Source organism: Quercus robur, chromosome 7 (genome assembly GCF_932294415.1).
Source record: "Quercus robur chromosome 7, dhQueRobu3.1, whole genome shotgun sequence".
Taxonomy (NCBI): Eukaryota; Viridiplantae; Streptophyta; class Magnoliopsida; order Fagales; family Fagaceae; genus Quercus; species Quercus robur.
The window spans coordinates 35,352,435-35,376,932 of NC_065540.1; the positions used below are offsets into that span (position 1 = coordinate 35,352,435).

The 24,498-nt window shown below is 33.7% G+C and overlaps 1 protein-coding gene across 1 annotated transcript; it reads left to right on the forward strand.

Annotated features, from left to right (window-relative positions):
* Positions 1–672: 672 nt before the first annotated feature.
* LOC126693227 (alpha-L-arabinofuranosidase 1) lies at positions 673–11,090 on the forward strand. The gene is made up of 18 exons (XM_050389136.1): positions 673–833; positions 1,611–1,822; positions 2,129–2,183; positions 3,397–3,608; positions 3,921–4,042; positions 4,142–4,295; positions 4,956–5,025; positions 5,858–6,003; positions 6,120–6,165; positions 6,268–6,320; positions 7,031–7,175; positions 7,371–7,489; positions 7,633–7,704; positions 7,786–7,889; positions 8,498–8,554; positions 8,679–8,871; positions 9,563–9,709; positions 10,707–11,090. Exons 2-18 carry the CDS (start codon positions 1,643–1,645, stop codon positions 10,854–10,856), a joined length of 2,025 nt encoding a protein of 674 aa, XP_050245093.1. The 5' UTR covers positions 673–833; positions 1,611–1,642; the 3' UTR covers positions 10,857–11,090.
* Positions 11,091–24,498: the final 13,408 nt, after the last annotated feature.

Consider the following 24,498-nt stretch of genomic DNA (forward strand, 5'->3'; position numbering starts at 1 on the left):
TATAATAAACGCGGAAAGAAGACATGTTTTCATATGAGAAATAGAAAACTGTGCAAATGCAGCAGGGAATAGAATTGCCGAATTAGGGGGCCCACAAAACAAAATGATTAAGCTACCACGTGGATGATACCTTGAAATCCATTCCACTTATCTGCTTACTTTAAGGTAAGGCAAACTCTCAGACCCTCTCTCTCTCTCAAATCCAATCCTATTGTGAAAAGAGTTTTAACATATAAAACAATTTTTTTTTTTTTTTTTTTTTTTTTTTTTAAATTTGCAGTTTGCCGTGGTTAAATTGACAAATTTTTAATGATTTTCAACGGGTCTATTGTTAATATAAATTTTTAACTTACCACTTACAACATACAGTTGTATTTTTTTTGGTCAATTTGTTGCCAAATTTCTCATTGTAAAATAGTATGGAACAAAATTTGACTCTTTAAGAGTTATCTTTTTTAAGTTCTAACTAACTATTTAGTAAAATATAAGATTATTACTATGTAATCAAGTCATATAGCATGTTAAAAGTCCGATGTAACTTTTATGTAATTAAAACTATACATTAATAGTCACTTATTCAATTATCACATTAACATAGAAAAAAAATAGAAAAAAGAAAAAAAAAAAAAAGTTGCCTAAGATAACTCCAAACAAAAAAAATTTCAAATAGTATAAAATACTTGGGTCTATATAAGTCAGTTGGGATTAAGTCCGTTCTTTAAGAGAGAAGTGAGACAAAGTCAGGCACCCACTATTATTATTAAGACTCTTAACCACCCTTCCAACAACACTGTTCTCACTTCTCACTCTGTTTTTCAAAACCAACTAACCTTGTAAGTTCTGTCTCTCTGAGAAATTTCTCTTTCTTGAATTTATAATTAAAAATTTAGCTCAATTATGATTTTTTAATTTTGTGTGATCATTGCTGGGTCTTCTTGTTTATTGTTTTCCAACTTAGGTTCTCCTTTTCTGGTTAATAATTGGTCTAAAAAGTTTTATGTTATTATTATTGTTATTTTTTTGTCTTTTGCTTGATTAAATTGTTAGTAAAGGCTGTAATTTCAATTTTAAGGCTCAGTTTCTGTTTAATGTTAATGGGTCTGTTCTAATAATATCTGGGTCTTTTTAGTAATTGTAATTTCAATTCCTCCTCTCTTTCTTCCTCTCCTCTGTATTCAGTCTATAATTTACAGTAATTTATTCAAGCGAACTACTTCTGCTGTAATTGGAATTGAAAAGCTTTTCAATCTCCTTCAGTTTCTCTTAATAATTTGATCATATACACCATATTGTTCAGATGACAAAATTTAGAATGTAGTGTGAATTTTTATTATGTCATTAGTTCAACTATTTGTAAATCTCATTCTTTAGTTATTATTATTATTCTAACCTTTTGTATAGCTGGCTGTAGTAATCATCTTACAGTGACCAAATGGAATTGACAAAAAAAGTTGTTTTGGGGTTCCAATTTTTAGGCAGTTCCTATATTTAGACATGGCAATTTGCACCTGAGACCAAACTTCTGCTTAATGCTTATCCTATTATCTTCCTATTCTGTATAATTGATCAGAATGTAACTGAATAAGTTCCTTTATCAAATCCTTTATAAGGTTGTGAATAGATTGGATGTGGTGAGGAAACAATGGGTTCTTGCAAGGTCCCTTACAGTGTTCTTCTGCTTTACTTTGTCATTGGGACCTTTTTTGTGTCTCAATGTTCTGCTATTGGAGTTGACGCCAACATTACAGCACAACTGCTTGTAAATGCTTCTGACGCAGCAGGACGTCCAATACCCAACACACTTTTTGGACTATTTTTTGAGGTTAGTTTCTTGACTTACAATGCAGTTGCATACTTTGATAATCAGGAATTGATAAACGTACCTCTATGGAGTTCTCAATTTTGGAGATGGAATCTTGATCAATTAGATTAGACATGCTCCATTTGATTTCAATCTTATAAAATGTCTTTAAAGAGACAACAAGTTCATTTAATTAAGTTTTTTTTTTTTTTTTTCAAATTTGTGACCCCTCTTGATGTGTGAAATGACTATTTTCTATTTTTTGGCATATAATTACATGTTATAATTAGAGTGATTGAGCAGTTTCTCTCAAAATCGTTTCTGCAGGAGATCAACCATGCTGGTGCCGGTGGGTTGTGGGCAGAGCTTGTAAGCAACAGAGGTCATTTCTAAATACTATGAACTTCCAAATTAGAGAAAAGTCTGTAGAAAGAAGAAAGTTTTCTATTTAATTTTTAGTTTGTAATACACCCACACCCACACCCTTTGTGGTTTGATGCGGTTATCTTAACGCATTTTGTGTCTTCAAAATTTTTAATTATACCCCCCTGTGGTATTTTGTTTTTCTTCTGCTTTCATCCTCTTACTTTTAAAAACATTAACGAAAATTATTATCATGAAAATAATTGGGTACAACAAGAAGTGTGATTAGAGAGAGATGTACAGGTTCATGTGCATTTCATGTTACTTATTTGTGTTAATGATAAAAAAGGAAGTGGACAAAAGTCTTCAATAAGAACAATTGGATACTGCAAGGGAATTTGTTAGAAAAATTAGAAAATCAAGGATTTTGAATGGAAATGCACTAAATCAAAGGGCTGTAAGCACATTTTACCCTAATTCTTAATGATTTCTGACATTTGGGGTGTGTGAATTATTACATTTATAGATAAAGAATAAAAACTTGAACATGGGTCATTAGACTAAGGGTGCAAACTGCATATTTTGGGGAGGGAAAGAGAGAGGTGGGGGAGTGGGTGTGTTATAGCTTGTTTGAGTGTTTCAACATGTGCTTCTCACTAAATGCTTAGAATTACTTTCTTTATCTCAAATATTGAAATATTGATAAGAATTATAATCCATGAAATTCTTTATACCCCTCCTTCCAAAAAATATCATGTGGTTTTAAATGATGCAATTATTAACAAAAATGTAAAAATATAGTGAACTTCTTTAACTATTTTCTACTATATACTAGAGGTGGCACGATCTGATAAGATATTTGTTTATTTTATGGGACAAAAATGAGTGCAATATAAGAAATTAAAGAAGGATGAACTTTCACTTTGAGGAACTTTCATATATTTTAGGACAACTCACAAAGGCAAGCACATCATCAATTTTTGGGATGGAGGTAGTATTTTATTTAGAATCTGATAATCCACTTTGCTTAATACCGGTGTTGATAAAATAAATTGGCTTGTTGAATTTTACCTTGTACTTCTATGGTATTATATGACTTTGCACTTCTATATATTGTCATGGACAACTAGCTTTTTAGATGCAAGACGTTGACCTGCTTGTTCATGTTTGGTCGACTCCAAACATATCTGGATTTTTCAAAGCTGTGGATTCTCATGAAGTTTCTCTTCCAGGTTTTGAAGCTGGGGGTCCTAATGTTCCTTCAAATATTGACCCTTGGTCTATTATCGGGAGTGAGTCATCCCTTATTGTATCAACTGACCGCTCATCACTCTTTGAGCGCAATAAGGTTGCCCTCAAAATGGAGGTGCTCTGTGACAGTGAAGGCACCAATATCTGTCCAGTTGGGGGAGTTGGTGTTTATAACCCGGGGTTCTGGGGCATGGTAAGGACCAGTTGACACCAATTCTATAAGATTACTGTTTTGTATCTTTCATTCTTCTTTTCCTGTTTCTCTCTTACTTTTTCCCCTTTGCTTTAGAAGATTTACAAGTTGAAAAGGAATAGGCATGTAACATTTGTTTTAAAATCTTGAATATTAGGACATGGCTTACAGTCTGTGAGTTCTAGTAGTTCATACTTCCTAGTTGTTTAGGCCTCAAGAGAGTACATCCTGTATTGCTTAATTAATAATTTATAGTTATTCTCCACTAATTTTTTTATTTGTGACAAATCCTATTATTTTGTTTTCCTTCAGAATATTCAAAATGGAAAGACATACAAAGTGGTTCTCTATGTTCGTTCATCAGGAGCAATTAACGTATCTGTATCATTGACGGACTCAAATGGCTTGCAGACACTAGCAACTGCTAACATCATGTGGGCAACATTTGTATATTCTTTGGGAATTCTGTAAATATTTTTCTAATAAAATGGGTCTTATGCATCCTTTAATTTTACACTTGACTGCCCTCCCAGAGCTTCTGCTTCTGATGTATCAAACTGGACGAAGGTGGAGGTGCTGTTGGAAGCCAAAGCCTCGAATCCTAATTCGAGACTTCAATTGACAACAACCACAGCAGGAGTTATATGGTTTGACCAAGTGTCAGTTATGCCCTTGGACACATACAAGGTACTCATTTGTGCTCATCACAAGAAGTAGACATATGCTCAAAGTGTGGCTTAGTCCATAGATATTATATGTTATATATTTGCACATGGATACAGTTACAGAAGCATGCTGTATTGTTTTGAGATTGGTGCAACTATTGAAATTATATATATTACATAAATCAGGTATTTCTATCTCTTAAATAAGATGTAAGGAAACCTAGGACCTCATAAGTATATAAATGAAGGGATTGACTGTTGAATGTCATCTTGAAGGATGTTCATTCAATCCAGACTGTTCATTTGATGTGATGAGGGGTCTATGGATTTTCCATGAGAGCTATCCTTTTGCTTTACGTCATCCTTGGCCTGTACCACTCCACACATTGGATTTTATGTATATGAATCACTGTTTGTTACACATGAGACATGGCATACAACCTTATTCTTCTTCTTCTTCTTCTTCTTCTTTTTTTCCTTTTTATTTTATTGATTAGGAGGCATGGCATACAACTTATTTTATTTAAATTTTGATTTTGAAAATATGTTCATTAAAACAATACATTTTTTTAAAATAATTCTTTCTTATTTTAAGGCCTCCCTTGCCACAAGAATCAATTGTTCATTTGTAGAAGTAGAAAAATAACATGATCTTGAATTAAGAAACTTTATATTGGCATAGGGACATGGTTTCCGAAGTGACCTTGTTGAAATGCTGACAGACTTAAAACCTCAATTTCTCAGATTTCCAGGTAAGGATAAACTTATATGTTTTAAAAGTTCTCAATTCAGGTTGTGTTGCTTTGAACATATTTACCTTTTGGACTATTTTGACTTTGTTATGCAGGCTTCTATATATAATATTTACAATGCTGAGGTTCATAGGTTAAATTTATTTACATCCTCCCTTTATACATGGCTCATTGATTTGAGTACTTATTTTGTATCTGCATCTATTCATTATGGCTGCAATCTATATAATATACATTAATTAATAGAAGTTCCTTTGACGGTGGGTGGAATCCATAGGTGTAATCAAGTTGAATTTTCTAAAAAATTTTGTTCAAATGGATCTCAGTTCACTCTTCTTTTGGCTCCTTGATGTCTTTCCTAGGTCTTGTAGCTGTTTTTATCCTTAAAATATTGAGCTGTAATTAATTTTTTTTTTTTAATTATTCTGGGGTAGTGTGCCATTTTTATATAACCTGTGTATGGGCTATGAACCCTTCTGGCCTTTGCTAAATATTTTTTGTTACTTATGGTAATATAATAGTTTTTAGTCTTTTGAATTTTATGCAGACGAGTCTCGTATTCTGGAAATTTGTGAGGTTATGAGCTAAATACTTATTAAATCTTTAAGAATGATCATTTTCTTTCCCATATAACTGTGGTCCTGCCCCTACCACCACCTGCATCCCAACTAAAAAAAAGCAGTAGCTGGCTTTTGCATGCTTCATTGGGTATTTTTTCTGTTCATTAATTGACTGACAGGGTTGACATCATAATTAATTGGAAATGTTGTTTTAATCCCTCAGAAGTTGGAACCTAACTAATGCAGTATGCTTCCCAAACATATTGCATCAGGTGGCTGTTTTGTTGAAGGTGAATGGTTAAGAAATGCATTTCGCTGGAAAGCGTCTATTGGACCCTGGGAGGAGAGACCAGGGCACTTTGGTGATGTTTGGATGTACTGGACTGATGATGGACTTGGTTATTATGAGTTTCTTCAAGTACGTATCGTATATAATTTGGTGGTTGAAGGATTGTTGGGGTTCTTGGTAACTTGAAAAAATTTCAATGCACACTGCTTGAGTATATCTTAAGCTGTAAATGTTTTGTTTTGCAGCTGGCAGAGGACCTAGATACATTGCCAATATGGGTATTCAACAATGGTACTTTACAAATGCTTGGTGATGTTAACTGTTTTTCTTTCTTTTTTAGTCTAGCAATTGATTGATTTATTTTTATCTATCTCTACTTTATCACTTCTACAGGAGTCAGTCATAACGATCAAGTCGATACTTCCAATGTCATGCCTTTTGTGCAAGTAAGTCTACAAGTTTTTTGCTTCCTACTACATTATCATTGGCCAAAAAGCTAATAAATACTTGGAGTAATACAGATATTTAGGACAACAACTATAATAATGGATGCTAGTATTGCATCCCAAGCTTATCTGAATCAAAATTATGTTTTCTTTAATGTGAACAACTCTTCTCCAACCAACGTCCAAGCTTCAACTAAGGTGTTACTGAAGGACACTCAGATGAGGACACACATCTGTGGACATTAATGTCTCTTCAGAAATCAAGTAGGGTGTGGCAGGTGTAGCAGTAGATGAGGTGGCATTTAGGGGAAACATTGTGAGCTATTTGACAGATAGGAGATTTTTGTTAAAGAAAATTTATTTGTTCACTATAGTAGAGGTAGAATAGGTGAGGCGTCATTTAGGGGAAACCTTGCAAGCTATTGACCTATATAGGAGTATCTTGTTCTTTTAAAGAAAATTTATTTGTTCACCATGTATCTGTGAATTGAGCTCTTAATGTAGACTTGCTAATTCACTGCAGTTATTTCACTAATAACTTGTTAACCAAGTTTCATAGCTCAAAAAAGGAAAAACAGTAAGGACAGAAAATGAAATTTTCTTGCTACTGGCATTTTCCCCATTCATGTAATCCAGCCTCACTGTTCAGTGCTAAAAATATTGATTTTTTTTCATATGGCATTCTGTGATCATGTTTGCCTTGATTACAGGAAGCCCTTGATGGTATTGAGTTTGCTAGGGGTGATCGTAATTCTACATGGGGTTCTATTCGAGCTGCAATGGGACACCCAGAACCTTTTGACTTGAGATATGTTGCTATTGGGAATGAGGATTGTGGGAAAAAGAATTACCGAGGTTATATTTGTTGTGATTTTTTTTTAAATTGGTTATTGTGAAACAGATCAATGAATAGCTTTTTAGATATTATAATATGAGCATAAGATGGTATTCTCCATGCCTAAATTAATATATCTGATCTAAGACTAACTTTCTTGTTATTATACTATTTATTTTTTCGTTTTCATTATTCTTTAAATTTTCATTGAGCAGGAAATTACCTCAAGTTCCATAGTGCCATAACGCAGGCCTATCCAGACATCAAAATGATCACAAACTGTGATGGGTCTTCTCAACAGTTGGATCACCCTGCAGATTTTTATGATTTTCATGTAAATTCTTGTCATCATTTATATTCATTTCTAATGAATGGACCTTTGTCGACTGATTATTATCTGTGATAATATGAATATCTTGGATTGTTGATTGGACAACAAGGAACAGCACTTGTCTTACTCTCTGGTTTCTTGTTCAGATTTATACATCCGCGAATGACTTGTATTCTAAAGCTCATAGATTTGATCATACATCACGTAATGGTCCAAAGGTGTGATGATGTGCCTCTGATGATTTATATATGTACTTTTGATTATATATTTTGAATAATGTTTCCATTAATATACTTCAGGCTTTTGTAAGTGAATATGCTGTAACTGGGACAGATGCTGGCAGAGGAAGTCTTTTAGCAGGACTGGCCGAGGCCGCATTCCTTATTGGGATTGAAAAGAACAGGTTTGGTGCAATTTTTTAACTTTCATTCTTTAATATTTTCTGATGGGCTTAGATAGCGGTGTTTGGCCAAGAGAGATCTAGCAAGCCAACCCAAGACAGTTGCCTTGAGGATTTATTTAGTAATAACAATACTCATTGGTGAGAGATGGATGTGATATATAAATTCTACAGATCTATGGAAATATTATCTTCTAATCAGGCCTTTGTTAAGCCAAAAAGAAAACAGGAGAAAAAGAAAACATAAAGTGGAAACCTATGAGCAATAGCACCGATATCCTAAGAAGCTAGCAATCAAAAACCGCAAAAGGAACATTTTGCACAATGTGCTGTCCTCAAGCTTGGCATTTTGAGCCATCCCAATATGCCCTGAAGAAACTAGGCATAATGACACTAAGTGAAAAGAATACCCAAAAAGTTGAGTGACAAAGTTAATCAAGAAATGGTTTATTGATTACTCCTGACCCTTAAAAAATGTACTGCTTTTTGTGAAAGCTGATGACAGGTGGTATTGTTTTACTTAAATGCCAATTAGCTTACAAAGCTTCTCTACTCCCAACAATTCTATCACCAATCAGAAAGATGATTTTTTTTTTCTTACTTCAATGCAGTGATGTTGTTGAAATGGCAAGCTATGCACCGCTTTTTGTGAATGTCAATGACAGGCGGTAAATTTTCTCCATCTTTTCCCATGAAATATCTCTCTATATATTAGACTCTTGAAAGAGAAAAAGTGGCACTGTTTCTGTTTGATTGCTGTACTAAAATTGAAAAAATTTCTGTGTTTTTAAGGTGGAACCCAGATGCAATTGTCTTTGACTCGTCACAGCTTTATGGAACACCTAGCTACTGGGTGCAACGCTTTTTCACAGAGTCAAGTGGAGCAACTATTCTTGATACAACACTCCAAACAAACACGTCACTTTTTGCATCTGCAATTAATTGGCAGGACTCAAATGATGGCAAGAATTACCTAAGAATAAAGGTGTACTCCATCATCATTGATCCCTATGTCTTTTTTTTACTCTAATGCTTTCTGAGATCATGCTCTACCCTCAATTTCTTGGCTAATTGTATAGTTTTCTTTTTGTTTCATTTTTTTTTCAGCATATAAAAATTCAAAGATTTTCTTAGATGTTACCATGAACAACCTTCGGGACAAAAAGGAAAAGGCATAAATTTTGAGTGTGCTGCAAAACTATTGGGTTTCTATTGCTTAAACTGCCTTTAAATGACATAAGTTCATGGCTTAGACTTCTACAATGCATGTGCATATATGTTATATATATAGGAGTTATAATAAGTAGGACCTTGATGCGATGGTTTATTCAAATTTCTCTTTTCATATATATATATATATATCGAGAGAGAGAGAGAGAGAGAGAGAGAGAGCATGCACACACAAAATTCATATGGATAGATAAGAGGCAAGACAGTACAACAAAGGGTTATAACATTCAGGTAAGTATGACAAATCATTTATGTGATTTTCAGAACTTTGTCTATTTAGGTCTCTTACAATTTTTTTTTTGTTTTTTGGATGAGTGGTCTTTTACAGTTTTCAAACTCAGTAGTTGCATTGTTAGCTTTTGTGATTATTTACTGAAGAGATTGGACTATGGTTTAGATCTGATTTATGTGGCAAGTTTATCACGTTGGGATTCTTGCTTTTGCAGATAGTGAACTTTGGAGGTGATAAAGTCAATCTCACGATTAGTGTGGGTGGATTGGATCCTAACTCCATACAATTATCTGGGTCAACAAAGACTGTACTCACTTCTGGTAATTTGAAGGACGAGAATTCCTTCAACCAGCCAAAAAAGGTACTTGAGGAATTGCCTTTTCCTTAAATATTATAATTATAGAAAGCATATCTTCTACTTGGTACAGAAGTCTCCATGAATTCATAAATAATATGATTTTTTTATTTTTTATGAATGTCTTCTTCATAAATATCTTAAAAAAATGATCTTTAGATATTCTCAAAGGTTAGAATAAGCTATTAATTTAAAATTATGAAGTGAGTGAAATATTCATTGACCAAGACAATGGCATAATATTTGATTAATGTTGATTTGATTTTTCCAGTTCCATCTTTAACAAGCCAAAGTTTGGTGAAATTGAAAGCAAAACTTCTAAGCAGACTGTTGATTTAACTATAATCCAAAACCTTTTTGTAGTTAGCTGGATTTGGCTATTGAAATCTTATTCACCAATGAAGCTATCTAGGATCATATCTCTTGTTGAAAACATCAGTCGATTCAGTGCTGTCACTATACACTTCCTCTATTGCTTTGATTTCTTTTGATAAGTAATCACCTTCGCTAATTTTGTGTTTCGGAAATTTGAATTTCCTTCAAGCAAAAGGTAAAAATATAACTCTGCCCCTTCTGCTTTATTAACTGTGAAAGGCTTGTGTAAGTAAATTAAATGGAACTTGAAGCATACCATATCACCAATTTCCAGTCAACTGGCATTCCAAAAACACTTTATACTTTGAAATTTTCGTAGTCCTGATGCAAATTGTTTTAGTACTCATATTTTTTTGCACATTCAGCTTCTGACATATCACTCAATGATTGAACTGTATTTTTGTGCATATATTAAAAAAAACTCTCATTTTCAGTCTGCATCTCATATTATAACTGATACAACTTCTATCTTCTCATGAATTTGTTAATTCTAATGCATTTCTGCTTTACCACCTGAGAAATCTCTCATGTAGCTCCCAGCATTTTTTTTGGCAACAATAGTGTTGTAAATATGCAGTGGGTAAAATTTTGCCGACCTTAATTTTGTTTCTACTTCCATTATATGCAGGTAGCACCAACCAAGACTCTACTTGAAAATGCTGGCACAGAAATGAATGTCATACTCCTTCCTCATTCTTTCACTTCATTTGATTTGTCAAAAGAATCCAGCAATATCAGGACTACAGGAACTGATTCTTCCTCTCGAGCTTCTTTTTAAACTATTAATTGATGAATATTTAGTGTAATTTTATGAATTAATCAGAATAACTCTACGAACATGACATCGTCGTACGCTAGCTATTCAGTTATAACGTCATGTTGTAGATAATATCAAACTTGCTGCCTTTTAGTTCCATGCTTGTAACATCTTTGTGGAGACAATTCTGTCCTATAGTTATTTTCAGAGCTTATGTGTTTGTGAGTGTTATTATATCAAACTTGCTGTTTTTCAGTTCCATGCGTGTTATAATATAAAAACTCTTCTTGTGGATGCATTACCTCTTTCACATATAAAAAAGAAATAGTAAGATGTTGAGCTCGTACAAAAGAAAAGGAAACTAATGAGATTAGCATAATCTTGCAAAAAAAAGAGAGGATAAAATAGAGATAAGTTTCAAGAAAAAAGGGTGATTGGGAAATTATTGTAAAGACTGATTTATTTATTTATTGGTAGGTATTGATTGGTAGTTAGAAATGTTAGACAAAGGAATTAATAGAAAGCTAGGACAAACCTAATAGCATCCTCGTTATCATGTTGGCTTAGATCATTAAATGAAGAAGATGTAGTAGTCATTGCCCTTGCCATCTTGAGGGGGAATCTTAAGAATTCAACTAATAAACCAGTCGTTGATTTGAGTTTGCTGCTCATGATTTAAACAACTGGTTTATTAGTTGAATTCTTAAGATTCCCCCTCAAGATGGCAAGGGCAATGACTTCTGCATCTTCTTTGTTGCAATTCGTTATAATGTAAAGTTATACACCTATCATACCAAGCAATGTGCGTTCTTTTCAGTTTTCACGCGGTTCATGGTTTCCAATTAGTCGAGTCAAATATTTGATTAGGACTGTATAACGGCTAATAGAGAGAGTTAGTTTTTAATACACATGTAACTATGTAAGTTGATGTTGTAGCAAATCACTATCAGAGATGTTTGTGGAGATTCAGAACTAAGTTAGATTTACAATGAATAGGGTTTTTAATTGTAAATCTCTATTTTATAGTGAAACTGCTCACCATGGGGTTGATAAGTTCAAGTCCCCCTAGGTTTTCCTGTGAAACAATTTGTTTCATTATGTTTCTTGGCTTGTTAGATCTTATCTTATTTATATTTCCGCACTTGCATAATATTGATGATTATGTGTTTAACCTAAATCTTCCATAACAAATCTAATAATGGACTTGAATTAAAAATTCTTCAAAAAAATAAACTTGAATTTAAAATATAGTGTTTTAATAGGGATCTAAAGCTAACAATGTCAAAGTGATCAAAAGGCCAACTATTCAAGTTAAACTAGATCCAGTTGCCAATCTCAGTTGCATTTTCGGGCTCTAACACTGTTCCTAAGCTATTTGTTAACTCTGAAACTAGGGGTGCTGTAGTCTTGTACAGCATAATTATATTTTAATTGATTATTTTCCATGACGCATAATATACAAACACTCAAGAAAAAATTATTAAGGGGATTGCCAATCTTAATTATACATTCTCATTTTTTTTTTTGGGGGTAATTATGGAATTACTTATTTTCTGCAAAACCAAATAAACATTCATCAAAATAATCCAAAAATGCCATACAAACATATTTTCACCTTGAACTCCAAATTATTTGAAATTTAATCAATATCTCATAACTTTTGTAAGGGGTCGGTAAAATCCCGACCCAGCCCACTTAGAATGGGCTAGGAGGGAACCCTGTACAACTAATCTGTGGAGATGGGAATGCAGGCCAACACTTTGATTCCTTAAAAGTTTGGCTTAATGATTAAAGAAGTGGGATTAACTAAAAAGATAACACTAGACCGAAATTGAACAAGAAGAAGAAGATTCTTTATATAATTCTCTCCTCAAGCTGGCTGAGGAGCACTTGCACTTAAGGAATGGTACAACTTTTTGTATAGCTCTAGTCTCTCTCTCTCTCTCTCTCTCTCTCTCTCTCTCTCTTAACTTTTTTTCCCGATCCCCCTTCAAGTGTGATCTTCCTTCCTTTTATATCCATTTGAATTGCATCCTAACCTTCCACTTGGAGGGTTGCTTATCTTTCTTTGGATACTTGTCCCATCACTGCCTTGCTGGTGGTGGTAGAATAGGATATAGGCTGTGAGGGCATTGTTCAAGGGTCATTCTGCCATTGAGTTGATGAAGGGCATTTAATGCGGAGGTGATGGATGTTTGATCTGGAAGTTTCCTCCCTCTTTTGTTCGTATGTCACCATGATCCTCCTCAGCTTCTAATATCATAGCTCTTGCAGCCTACTTTCTGTCCCTCGAGAGACAATTGTTCCTCGGCCTCCTTGGGCGGGCCACGACCCTCGATTTTCTGATCCACCAAGTATCTAGGTTGCTTTATTGAGTTGGGCCTAATTACTCCTCGGGCTAATCTTGTCAAGGGCTCCTTTCCCCCTCCCGACATATGTCATTTAGAAAAAAAAAAAAAAATCTATAATTTTATTAAATTTTCTATTAATTATAATTTGTATCTTGTTTTTCATAATTTATTTGAATTCAAGCATCTTGATTGTCAAGCAACACATTCCCTAGAATCTAGATGTCAAAGTTAATATGGATTCCACCAAATTAAATGCCACCTTCAGGCCTTAACTATGTATAATATATATCTCTCCCAAAAAAAAAAAAAAAAAACTATGTATAACATATATATATATATATATATATATATATGATGAATCTAATACTTCACAAGACTCTTTCTCAAAAAATAAAATAAAATAATACGTCACAAGACTTAAAAATGGATTTTTTTTTTCAACTTATGGGGAGCATGCAAAAATTGGGTTTTATTTTTTATTTTTTATTTTTTTTATTTTAAAATTTTAGAATACTAAAAATTTTTAACACACACTTGAAGAAAGAGGAGAAGGTCTTAAAAAAACTGCATTAAGTGTTGACATGTTTTTTAGGCACACGTGTTTTGTATATACAAAAATGCATAATTGTCAATATATACATCAATTCATTGAAGGGTATGATAGTGAATATATATAAATGATTGATTGCAGCTATGCATAAAGTATCATGATTCAAAATCATAAATTTTTTATGAGGAAAATATTTTTTCACACTTGTTTACACATTATATCTACTATTTCATACACATATCTAATGTTGATGTAAAAATATTGGGTAAATTACAAAGTTAGTCCATATTCTTTACATCATATTCAAATTTGGTCCATAACCTTTCGATTATGTCAATTTGGTCTTTAATCTTTTTAATGTCGTGCCAATTTAGTCTCTACCGTTATTTTTTGGATGAAAAAAAAACTGATGTGTCAAATGGAATAATAAAAATTATTTTTCATGCTACATCAGCCGCCAACTCTATCGCCATGTCAGATTTTAAAAAAAAAAAAAAAATCCTGAAATGAATTTACTGTTTTTTTTTTCTTTTGAGAAACAAACACACACACACACACAAGGGAGAGGGAAAGTGGTTCTAATATAAAAGTACACCATAAATTCACTCAAAAGCCATGGTAACTTTTAAGGGAGGGTGAGACAAGTTATACTACACACAACACACTCTTTTAAACAATGTGGGCCAAAATGAATTTACTTAATTTAGGAATTTTGCTTAATTAGCCTTAATAGTATCCTCTTTCCCATAGTTTGATGGAACCTGTTATTTGCATTTTTTTTTTTTTTTTTTTTTTTTTTTTTTTTTTTTTTTGTGGTTTGTACCAAGATTCAATCAAAATTTTATTAAAAAGAAGTAGCTCCCTAGGGCTATAAGATTACAAGTTTCCACCAAGACATCTCTTGAAAGTTGAAAGATTACTTGAAGCCTTCAAAAAAACTGCTAAAAGGTTTTTCAAGAAACAAAACAGATCACGCAGCTATGTTTTTCCTTCTTTTGCTATGTGAATGCGTAATCCATTTCATACCAACAGTAATAGTGAGAATCTTTATATAAATTTGCCAGCAAAATGCAACCATTAATTCGAGAATAGCTGACATGACAAATGTAATTAGATGCATTAAGATCACAAGCTTGAATCCCAAATTTCACCTAAGAACTTTAAGAACAGCATCAATTTTCTAAAACAAGCGAAGACAAAAGGCTAAGAACAAAAAAAAAAAAACTAAGCTCGCCCTTGGCAGAAAGGCTCAACCACATCAGCAGAGTGTGAAGAAACATATCCCCCAAATGAAAAATCATTTTTTCAACCCCCAAAACCCAAATCTCCAAATCACTAAACCTAAAAGTAAATCAAAACTCATTTCAGCCAAGATATATATATATATATATATATATATATAGATCGCAAGATAGAGAGTATGAAGCTGCTGCCACATGAGAGTAAGAATGAGGACGAGGGAGAAGAGAGAGAGATGAATCTGATGAGTGAGAAAGAGGAAGTTAGGGATTTTAGAATTTTACACATCAGTATTTTTTATCCAATAAATAGCACGCTGTAAGAACTAAATTGACGTCGCATAAAAAAAGTTAAAGACCAAATTGACAAGACTGAAAGGTTAAAGACCAAATTGAAATATGGTGTAAAAGATAAAAACCAACTTAATTTATGAAGCATGAAAACAAAGATTTTACTCCTTTTGATACTCATCCAAGAACCATGAATGCTTCCATTTGCAACTTGCTTCTTTACTGTTTCTCCTCTATAGCTGAATCCACAATCAATAGTCAATGGTACAGTTTCAGTTGATCATAACATACGTATAGTGCTTGTTTGTGGTCGCATAAGTGATCTCTCAGCCACTCTTGTAGTGGCGTTGCTAGCATCTATAATTTTGCCAGTTCCACTTAATTAGATGGTTCAGTTACATTGCTTTCATGTTCATAGTGGTGTGTGTGTTTTCCTGCTTACTTCCAATTGTTTTGTTGAAACAGTGGGTCTTTGAGACACCGAGGAAAGCAGTGCAACACCTACTAATTTTTCTAAATCATATAGTAACATCTGAGTTCCATGTAAACATAGAACATATATATATATATTTGCCCTCTGGGGCTTATGGGGCAAAATGCCATAATACAATTTATTTTCAAAATTTTCAGCAAAATAACATTGTTTTGAAATTATTTGGCAAAAATATCACTCTTTTGAAACTTAATATTGTAAAAATCAAGCTTGGTGTAAAACTCGATATTACTAATATTGAGTTCCATGTGTTGTACTATCATTTGCCATGGTGGCTGGGGCTGATGTGGTTTTTTGAATAAAAAATAACACGTAAAATTGGATATTAGAAAAATCTAGTTTTGCACAATTTTTTTTAAGTGAAACTTACTATTGCTAGTATCGAGTTCTTTGTAATTTTTTTTTTTTAATAAAAAAAGAAAAAAAAAAGTGAAACTTGATATTTGTAATTTTGAGTTCCATGTAAACAAAAATGAAACCAACATCCCACTTAGTTTTGTTTTACCTGAGAGAGATGTGTGAATAGTGGCGGCTCTAGGAATATTTTTTAGGGCGGTCAATAAGAAACTTAAATTATACAAAATTTAATAAAAAGATAATTTGAATATATAAAAGTCACAAAAAAAAAAAAAAATGAAGCATTACAAGTTTTTTCTACTAACAAAGTGAAAAAGAAAAAAAATTGATTGATAAAAGATAAAGTGGGAATTGAGAATGCTGATATGAGAGTAATAAAGTAAGAGAATTGAAATAATAATAATAGAGAAGAGAAAGAAAAACATATGATATAGGTTGTAACTACGAGCTGAGTTATTAAGGAAAGCAAAATTATTGCGACTATAAAGCCAAAAAGAGCATAATTGCCAGCACTGCCAAGGAAAACTCATGAACATATTATTCTTGAGTTCATTTTTCAAGGAAAAAAGAAATTAGAGATTATTTTTATATAATCGGTTGAAAGAGTTACAAATTTGAATGATTTTTTTTCTTTTTCTTTTTGAATAGTTTTTTTGTTGAATAATTTGTTAACTCATTTTTGTTTGGTTTAGTCTCTTTTTTTTTCCCCAGTTATTTTTGTTGTTATTTGTGCTTTTTTTTTTTTTGTTATTTAAGTTTTTTTTTTTTTTTTTTGGGGTTTAAGGATTATGTTTGTGAGGACAGAATTATTTTTGGAGTAATGTTAAATCTGCAATATTTAAAAAAAAAAATCTTATGCAATAATTTGTGATTAGTGGGTTAAAAACTGATGTTGATATTGAGTCAAAATTAGAATTAGTAACCACTTTCCACTTAATACATAAGATTTGTTGTGAAATTATTGTAAAATTGTTGTAAATGTAGCACTATTATTTTTATTGAACCAAAATTCTTATAATTTTCAAGTCAAGGTGTTCAATATTTTTATTAGGGTGATTCAAATAGGTTAATTTAGTGCGTGTGTGTATGTATATATATATATATATATTTTTTTTTTTTGGCAAGTTAAGTTGGTCTTGTGACCACCCTGAGCTACAAGTAGCGCCGCCCCTGCGTGAAAACAGCTTGGCAGCAAGACAGTAGAGATTATTAGAGAAGTTTTATTTGACCTGAGGATTCACTATTTGATTCCTATCATCTCCACGGTAATATGGAAAATTATTGCATAATTGGAGACTATGCTCCCTCCATCTCACAAAGGGGTGGGCCCAAGGTGGGTTATATATATGCAATTACGTTTAGTTCAAAATCTGTATCTTTCTTTCCATATTTCAGTTTGAAATTAACCTCATGAGACTCATGAGTGTGTATGGTTGGTTTTCCTCATTTACTTTTATTTACATTTGGTAGAGCTTCTTTAGGTGCAACAATTCCTATTACAACATCCTCAAATACTTTTTAATAGTCTAATGTGCAGGTCCTTACCAAAGTATGCAACAGTCTGCAGGAGAATTGTACTCATACTAGCTGTACTTGGATCGTGGTTTTCTTACAAGTGGTGTGGTTCATTCAATACATCATTTGCTAATCTTTCTCTGCCAATGTCTTCGTCATGATGGCGTTATGTAGTCCTTATTCAACCATCAAAGTTTGTGCGTCGAATTTAAGCTTTGATAAATGGATGTAAAAACAAATCGTTACCATGAAGAACATGGATGCCTAGCCTATATTGTGTAGTCTCCTTCCTTTTGCCGGTTTCTGTATTATAGACATCCTTTCAAGTAATATGTTCACATGCAGGTTCAATCCTGCGCATTTGCCATTGCCAAAAAGAATAGTATGTTCTACATGAGTGCAATGGCCAAGAACTGATCCCTCTAGTGGATGGTGTGCTGGAATTGCATTGTTTGTGTTTGAATTCAACTTCTTGTTGGCTTTAGTCTCGTTTTTCATTTACTTTATTAACTTTTGTCTGCAGGGGGTGTGACATTTGGGTGGTTTTGTCTCGAATCATCATTCCTTACTCTTGCAATAAGTGCTGCTGCATTTTCATTCTATAGAGACCGCACTGCACAAAGAGCTAGGAGGATGTTTCATGCTAGCTGATGATGCCGAAAATATCACCAATAAGTCACACAGCACTCGCGACTCAAAGTGAACCTGCACAAAAAAATAACCAAAGACTTTAGAGAACACTGGTGTGGTGCCGACCAAATACTCTCCGAATGTCAAGTTAGAATTATTCTCACAACTCTAGAGTGCTAGAGAGGGTAAATTATGCGTACCTTCTTTTGCGAGGGTATTGGGGATTTTATAGTAGTAGATGATCGGCTATTCCTCCTTGATGTGGAAGTCTTTTCCTTATAGAACACTACTTGAATCTTTCCGAGCATGGTGAGCAAGGTTTTTCCTTGTAGAGGAGATCTACTTTCAGTGTGCGTGTCTTCTAGAATCACCCTTGTGCTCGGATTTCCATATTGGGATTCTAGGGTGTTTTAGGCGATAGAGACCTTAGATCAAGGGCCCTTACTGTGTCCTTCAACAATGGGCCTTCAATGAGCGTTGGATCATCTCCACATCGGCCTAACAATTCCAATCCGGCAGGCCCATTACCACAGGCCCGTCAGGCTTATATTTTATCCTCTTCACTAGCCTTTTGTATCTTCCTGTATTAATGTTTGGGCTCCTATTTCACTGTCTCCCTAATTGTAAGGTTGAATTTTATCAACCATCTTGTTGGCTTTATTCCGTGTCAAATTTGCTTGTATTTTAGCAATTAGTAACCCTGTATTTAGGTGGGAATCATGTAAGGGTAGTGAGTGAGAGAGTGTGAAGAAATGCTCAAGATTGTGTAAGGATGCAGAGACTCACGGCTAAGACTCGCAGCTGACTCGGGACTGGCAAGCTGCCAACTGCAGCACACGTGTGAAGCATGCAGGGGAGCTGAAGAGTCATGCCTTCTATTGCACTATAGGACAAAAGTCTCAGGTTGGCCAGGCCGTTAGCTCGCGACTTGAGCTCACGACTCAGTCAATCGTGAGGCTAAGTCGCGAGACCAACCTGTTTGGGAAAAACTGACTCTTCGCATTCCTTTCTCACCCCACTATATATAAACCCTTATACCCACGAAATTTAGAGAGTTTCCAGAGAGAATTTTGAGAGAGAAATCCTAGAGAAAAACAAGATTGATTCATCCACAATCTTCACATAGAGACTCTTGAAATTCCTCTACTCTTTTCCTCTCCATTGTCAAATCCTTGAGAGGTACATTACCAAAACCTTTTCTCATCATACCCATATCTATGAGAAGGCCATTTGGTGTTTGGGAAGCAATTAAGAAGGGACCAATTTCATATTGGTTGATGCTATGGTCAAGTAGCGGAATCCGGGAAGTTAAAAAAGAAATAGGTTCGGCGTAACCTCGTTGGAGTAGGAGCTTGGAGGGCTTAGGTACATTGAGTAGATTAGGCTTGGAGGGTCTTCTGCTGTTCATGTATCCTAACTACATTCTTTAGTGGATTATTTACCGCTTGGAGGGCAACGGAGAGATTTTACGCCGAGGGCTTCAGTTTCCTCTTCAATAACACATCGTTGTGTTGTCCTTGTATTTGCATCTTTCTTCCCTTAATCTTTGCCATTTAATTTCTGCTGTGGATGTGTTTTTATTTGGTTTAGATTGTTTATCAATTCTGTATTAAACTTATGTTCATATTTCGCACATTAATTGTTTGATATTAAGCTTGAATTGGTAATTTGTAAATTGGGGATCTAAACGTTCATAGTGTTTTATACACTAATTGAACTTTCACTAATAACCAACAATGTACGAAAGAAGACAATTCAGTTGAGCCTTCATCTTTTTCGGAAACTCTAGTCGAAGAAAGTGAAAACGTTCACGAGAATGAGTTGAAGCATTCCACAAATAATAAACATGCATGCCCAAAAGAGGTAGAGATGTTACCTTGTAAAAATCTATCAAAACTCAAAACAATTCTTTTGGGCTTTTCTTTTTTGGTTGAATCATCTTACAATTTTCGAAGTTATGATTTAAGAGCCTTCTTCTAACTGCGAGACTCAGCAAGCTATGGCTCCCCCTTTGAATTTCCCAATTCCTCTTTTCATTCTACTTAGGTTGAGCAATGACATACTAAGGTGAGTAGGGTTCCCTTCTCAATACCAGATGACCAGATGAAGATCTTTTGTCAGTTAAGACAAAAAATTGTTTAGTTTGTTACAAACTAATATAGTTCTTTTGGAGATGCTAAATGTAAAATATGGAACTTTTTTTTATTGGTAGTTATACACAATCTTGTAGGTTTTGAAACCACAACTGTATTATCTATACCTAGTCGATACCATATTTTGTATGCCTTTGATGGTAAAAATCCAAATTATATTTGTACCAAAGGGAATCACAAGTATAAATTTAATTTGTCTTGATCAAATGTTAGATTAAGAGAGTGTTTGGGTTATGTCTGCGTTTTCACATAGACGCGTTTTTGCCCTTTTTTTTTTTTTTTTTTTTTAACCAGCGCCTATTGCACTGTTCATGTCAAGTGCAAATAGGCAAATGAACAGTATTTTTGGTGTGAACAGTAATCCAAAAATTATTTTTTTATTATTTTTCAATTTTCAGTAAAATAAGCGATATCTAAATCCATGCTAAACAATTTTATGAATTGAGAACCATAATTACAAAAATACCCTTTAACCAAGTTTGACCATGATTGACTGAAATTTGATTGAGGGTTACCAAAAATTTTCTCCCAATCACTAGCAAAATTCTCCTAAAATATCCTTCATTAATTTCGGGCTTCCCATTAAGTAAAAATTCACAAATCCCACTTATTTTCTTGATTTTTTTGCTTTAGTTGTTTGACCATGCTTTTGTGATTTCTATGTTACCATTTCTTGGGTGATTATGAATGTCTTTCAAGTTCAACATGTTTAGCTAGGCTAGGATTATTTTCAAGTTTATGTTAGCATGCTAATTTCCATGATTAAATGAATATATCCATGCATGTTTAATGTGGATATCACTTGAGATGTTGGTTGTAATGCTTTGCCCATTTTTGTTCTTATAATAAAGTTTGTTGTAGGTTGATAAATAACAAGTTTAAGTGAACATGGCCATGCATGAATCAATCTATTTTACGCATGTAGGTAATCTCTTAAAAAATATATTTGTGCATGTATGTTTGAAATTTGTTGAGTATGCTTAAGAATACATTATGAACGTACATGGTGTATTTAATGGGTATACTTGAATGTTAAGATTGATTATATATGTTCAAAGATGCATATGGAATTGATTATATGTTTATGGCGATTACTTAATTAATTTGAGTTTATTTTCTTTTTTAATTTCCTCCATGTATGCGTATGGGGTTGCATGCTAACTTCCTATTTCGTGATGTAAAGTGTAAACTCCTACTACCACATATTGCTTGATCTGAAACTGTAAGTACTTCTAAAATGATTTTCAACTTGTTGTCAAAGTAATATCGTTTCCAAAATAAGCTTTGTGCTTTCAAATAATCCATACTTTCAAAACTTGTTGTGGCACTACTGTGCACCCTTAGCGCGATGGTCACTCCACAAATATAAGTGCTCGTGGGATAAGGGGGGCAAGAACTTGGATTCAAATCTCTAGAAGAGAATTCCACACACATATACACTTAAATTATGTTAGAGTAGAATTTCTATCTTGTATTAAAAAAAAAAAAAAAAAACTTGTTGTATAAAAATGCTTTGAAAGGGTGAGTTTCAATTTTTTCTTGAAAAAAAAAATTTCTCCAGAACCTATGAGATTTTTCCTTTTGGATACACTTTTCCAAACCCATGGAATTTTCTTTTAAAAGAAACTATTCTAAAAACCCATGGATTATTTTCACATGAGAATTACTTTCCAAATACATGGGAATTTTCCTCCTAACATATACTTTTTAAAAAAGCCATGAGATTTTTCTCTTGAAATGCTCTCCAAAACTCCATAGAATTTACTCTCTTGAAACTTGTTTTCATGGAACTTTTCATCTGTTAGAAATCATCTTTCTAAAACCAACGGGATTTTATCTAACTTTTGAAAACAGATTTCTTTTTCAATTATTCATGAAATTTTCTATCTTTTGGAAACTAATTTTTTTTTTTTTTTTAAAATCTATGGAACTTTTTACTCCTTTGAAAATAAACCCTTTTTTTTTCAAAAAAAATAAAACATGGGCTTTCCCCTTTTTCCAAAAAGAATTTCAAAAATGGGTTTCCCTTGAAAAGAACCCCCCCCCCCCCCCCCCCCAAAAAAAATCATGAATGAATCTCTTTCACAAAAACCTTAAATTTTAAAAAATATTTAAAAAAAAAAATTTTGTTTCCCTTATGTAAGGACCCTGTTTACAGCCTAAGCTCAAAGTATATGTGACCTTGGCCCAATGAGCTGAGTACAATAAATTTGTAGAGAGTGGGTCGAAGAACTAGGTCCTAATGAATTTGACAGTGGCTAGTATGGATTTGGGAGGTGATCAAGCAAGAACAAAGGAAATAAAACTGAACCACCTTATTGTCCGAGAAGGTCACACTTATATAAATTGATCACAATTAAGTACAAGAACAGTTTAGATTGCTACAATGTTATCTCTCTATTTTTCCGATCCTTTTCCCATGGAGGGTTTCTTTCATTATATAACTCCCCTTGGATCATCTTGGTCCTACACTTGTTGATCATCTAAGTCATTACTTAAGTACCTGTCCCATCAGACATGCTCTGGGGCTTCTTGCGAGTTGTGATAGCCAAGGCAGTAATGTTCAGAGGTCTTCTCCACATAAATGTAGCTAGAAAAGTAGCTGCAGTGCATTTAATGCGGTGGTAGCAGCTTTCCCTCAAATATTTTTGGTTTCCTTCCTTCTTGTATGTTCATGAAGCACGTTCCTATCGTTGGAGCTTCTTAGAGGATCACTCTAATTGCTAGAACACGTACTTGAGCTGCACTCATTATATCCGAGGAGGAGTTCCTCCTCGAACCACCTTCCACTTGTCCCTTAGTTATGAGACTTTAAATTGGAACCCCTGATAACTATTTGTCTTTCCTCGGATCATTCAACATCCTCGGACGAAGCCCAAGGCCCAATATATGATTTTGGACCATTATCCTGACACCTTAAAAACCATCTTTTTCCTAAATTATTTTCAAAAATTCCAAAATTAATGTTTTTTTTTTTTTTTCCACAGTCTAAATTGGTTGAGCTTATGGACTCCAAAATCAAGTTAACAAGCTCCTCCATCCACAAATTTCATTATTGTGTACCTTATTGTCTTTTTGCATAGGAAAAAAATGGGAGATAGAACTTGCAAAATTAAGCTTGCTATGTTATGGTAAAGGAGCAAAGTTGGATGTATTTAATTGAAATATTTGTTTCTTCTTCCTTCAATAGTTTGAATAAAAGTATTTATAGATTATTTCAGAAGAAAATTTACCAGAGGATTTAAAATGTCAAATGTTGAAGCTACTTTTCAAACAAGGTGCCATCAACTATTGAGACATGGGCAATGTGAACTGCTTAACATATTCCTCACATATAAGCAAGCCTCCAAACTTTTGACCTTTGGTTCGAGACACAATTTTTTATCTTGGTTTAGCTTAGGAGTTCTAAGAAATTTCTTAGAGCATTCATAGTTGGGCTTGCAAATGCCATATGTAAGCATATTTTAGCATTAAGCCTCAAAAGTACTCAACAGCTGTGATGCTAAACTTGTAAAATTGTAAATTTTTTTGGCAATGTGCTACAATACCATCGTAAATGTATGATGATACTGTAGCACAATGCCAAAAGATTATATTAATATTTATTCCTAAATATCAGACTTTTCTCTCTCATTCACACAGTCTCTCATCTCTCTCTCTCTCTCTCTTGCCATCACTGAAGCCTCTCACCAAGCCTCTATCTTTCTCTCCAAATGTCTCTACCGATTCACCCTCACCCATCTCCAAATCCCTTTGCCGATTTACTCATCTCATAAACTCAAAACTCTAGATAGCTCTACCCATTTAAGTCTTCACTCTATCACTCTCTCTTCAAATTGAGATTCTCAAAGGCTTTTGGGTTTGGGTTAAGATTTTGTTTGCAAAATCTCAAAATAAAGCTCTGTCGGTGTTGGGGGTTTTTTGCCCTCTCGGTGATTAATCGGTTTCTCATCGGATTAGTGGAGGAGGTTAGGCTATCCTGAGAGCAAGCTTAGTGCTGGCCATAACACATCGTGAAAAATCAAAGCAATATACTAGGTGGTTTTTGATCAATGTATTCGAGTTTTTGTGTTTATGTTTCTTTT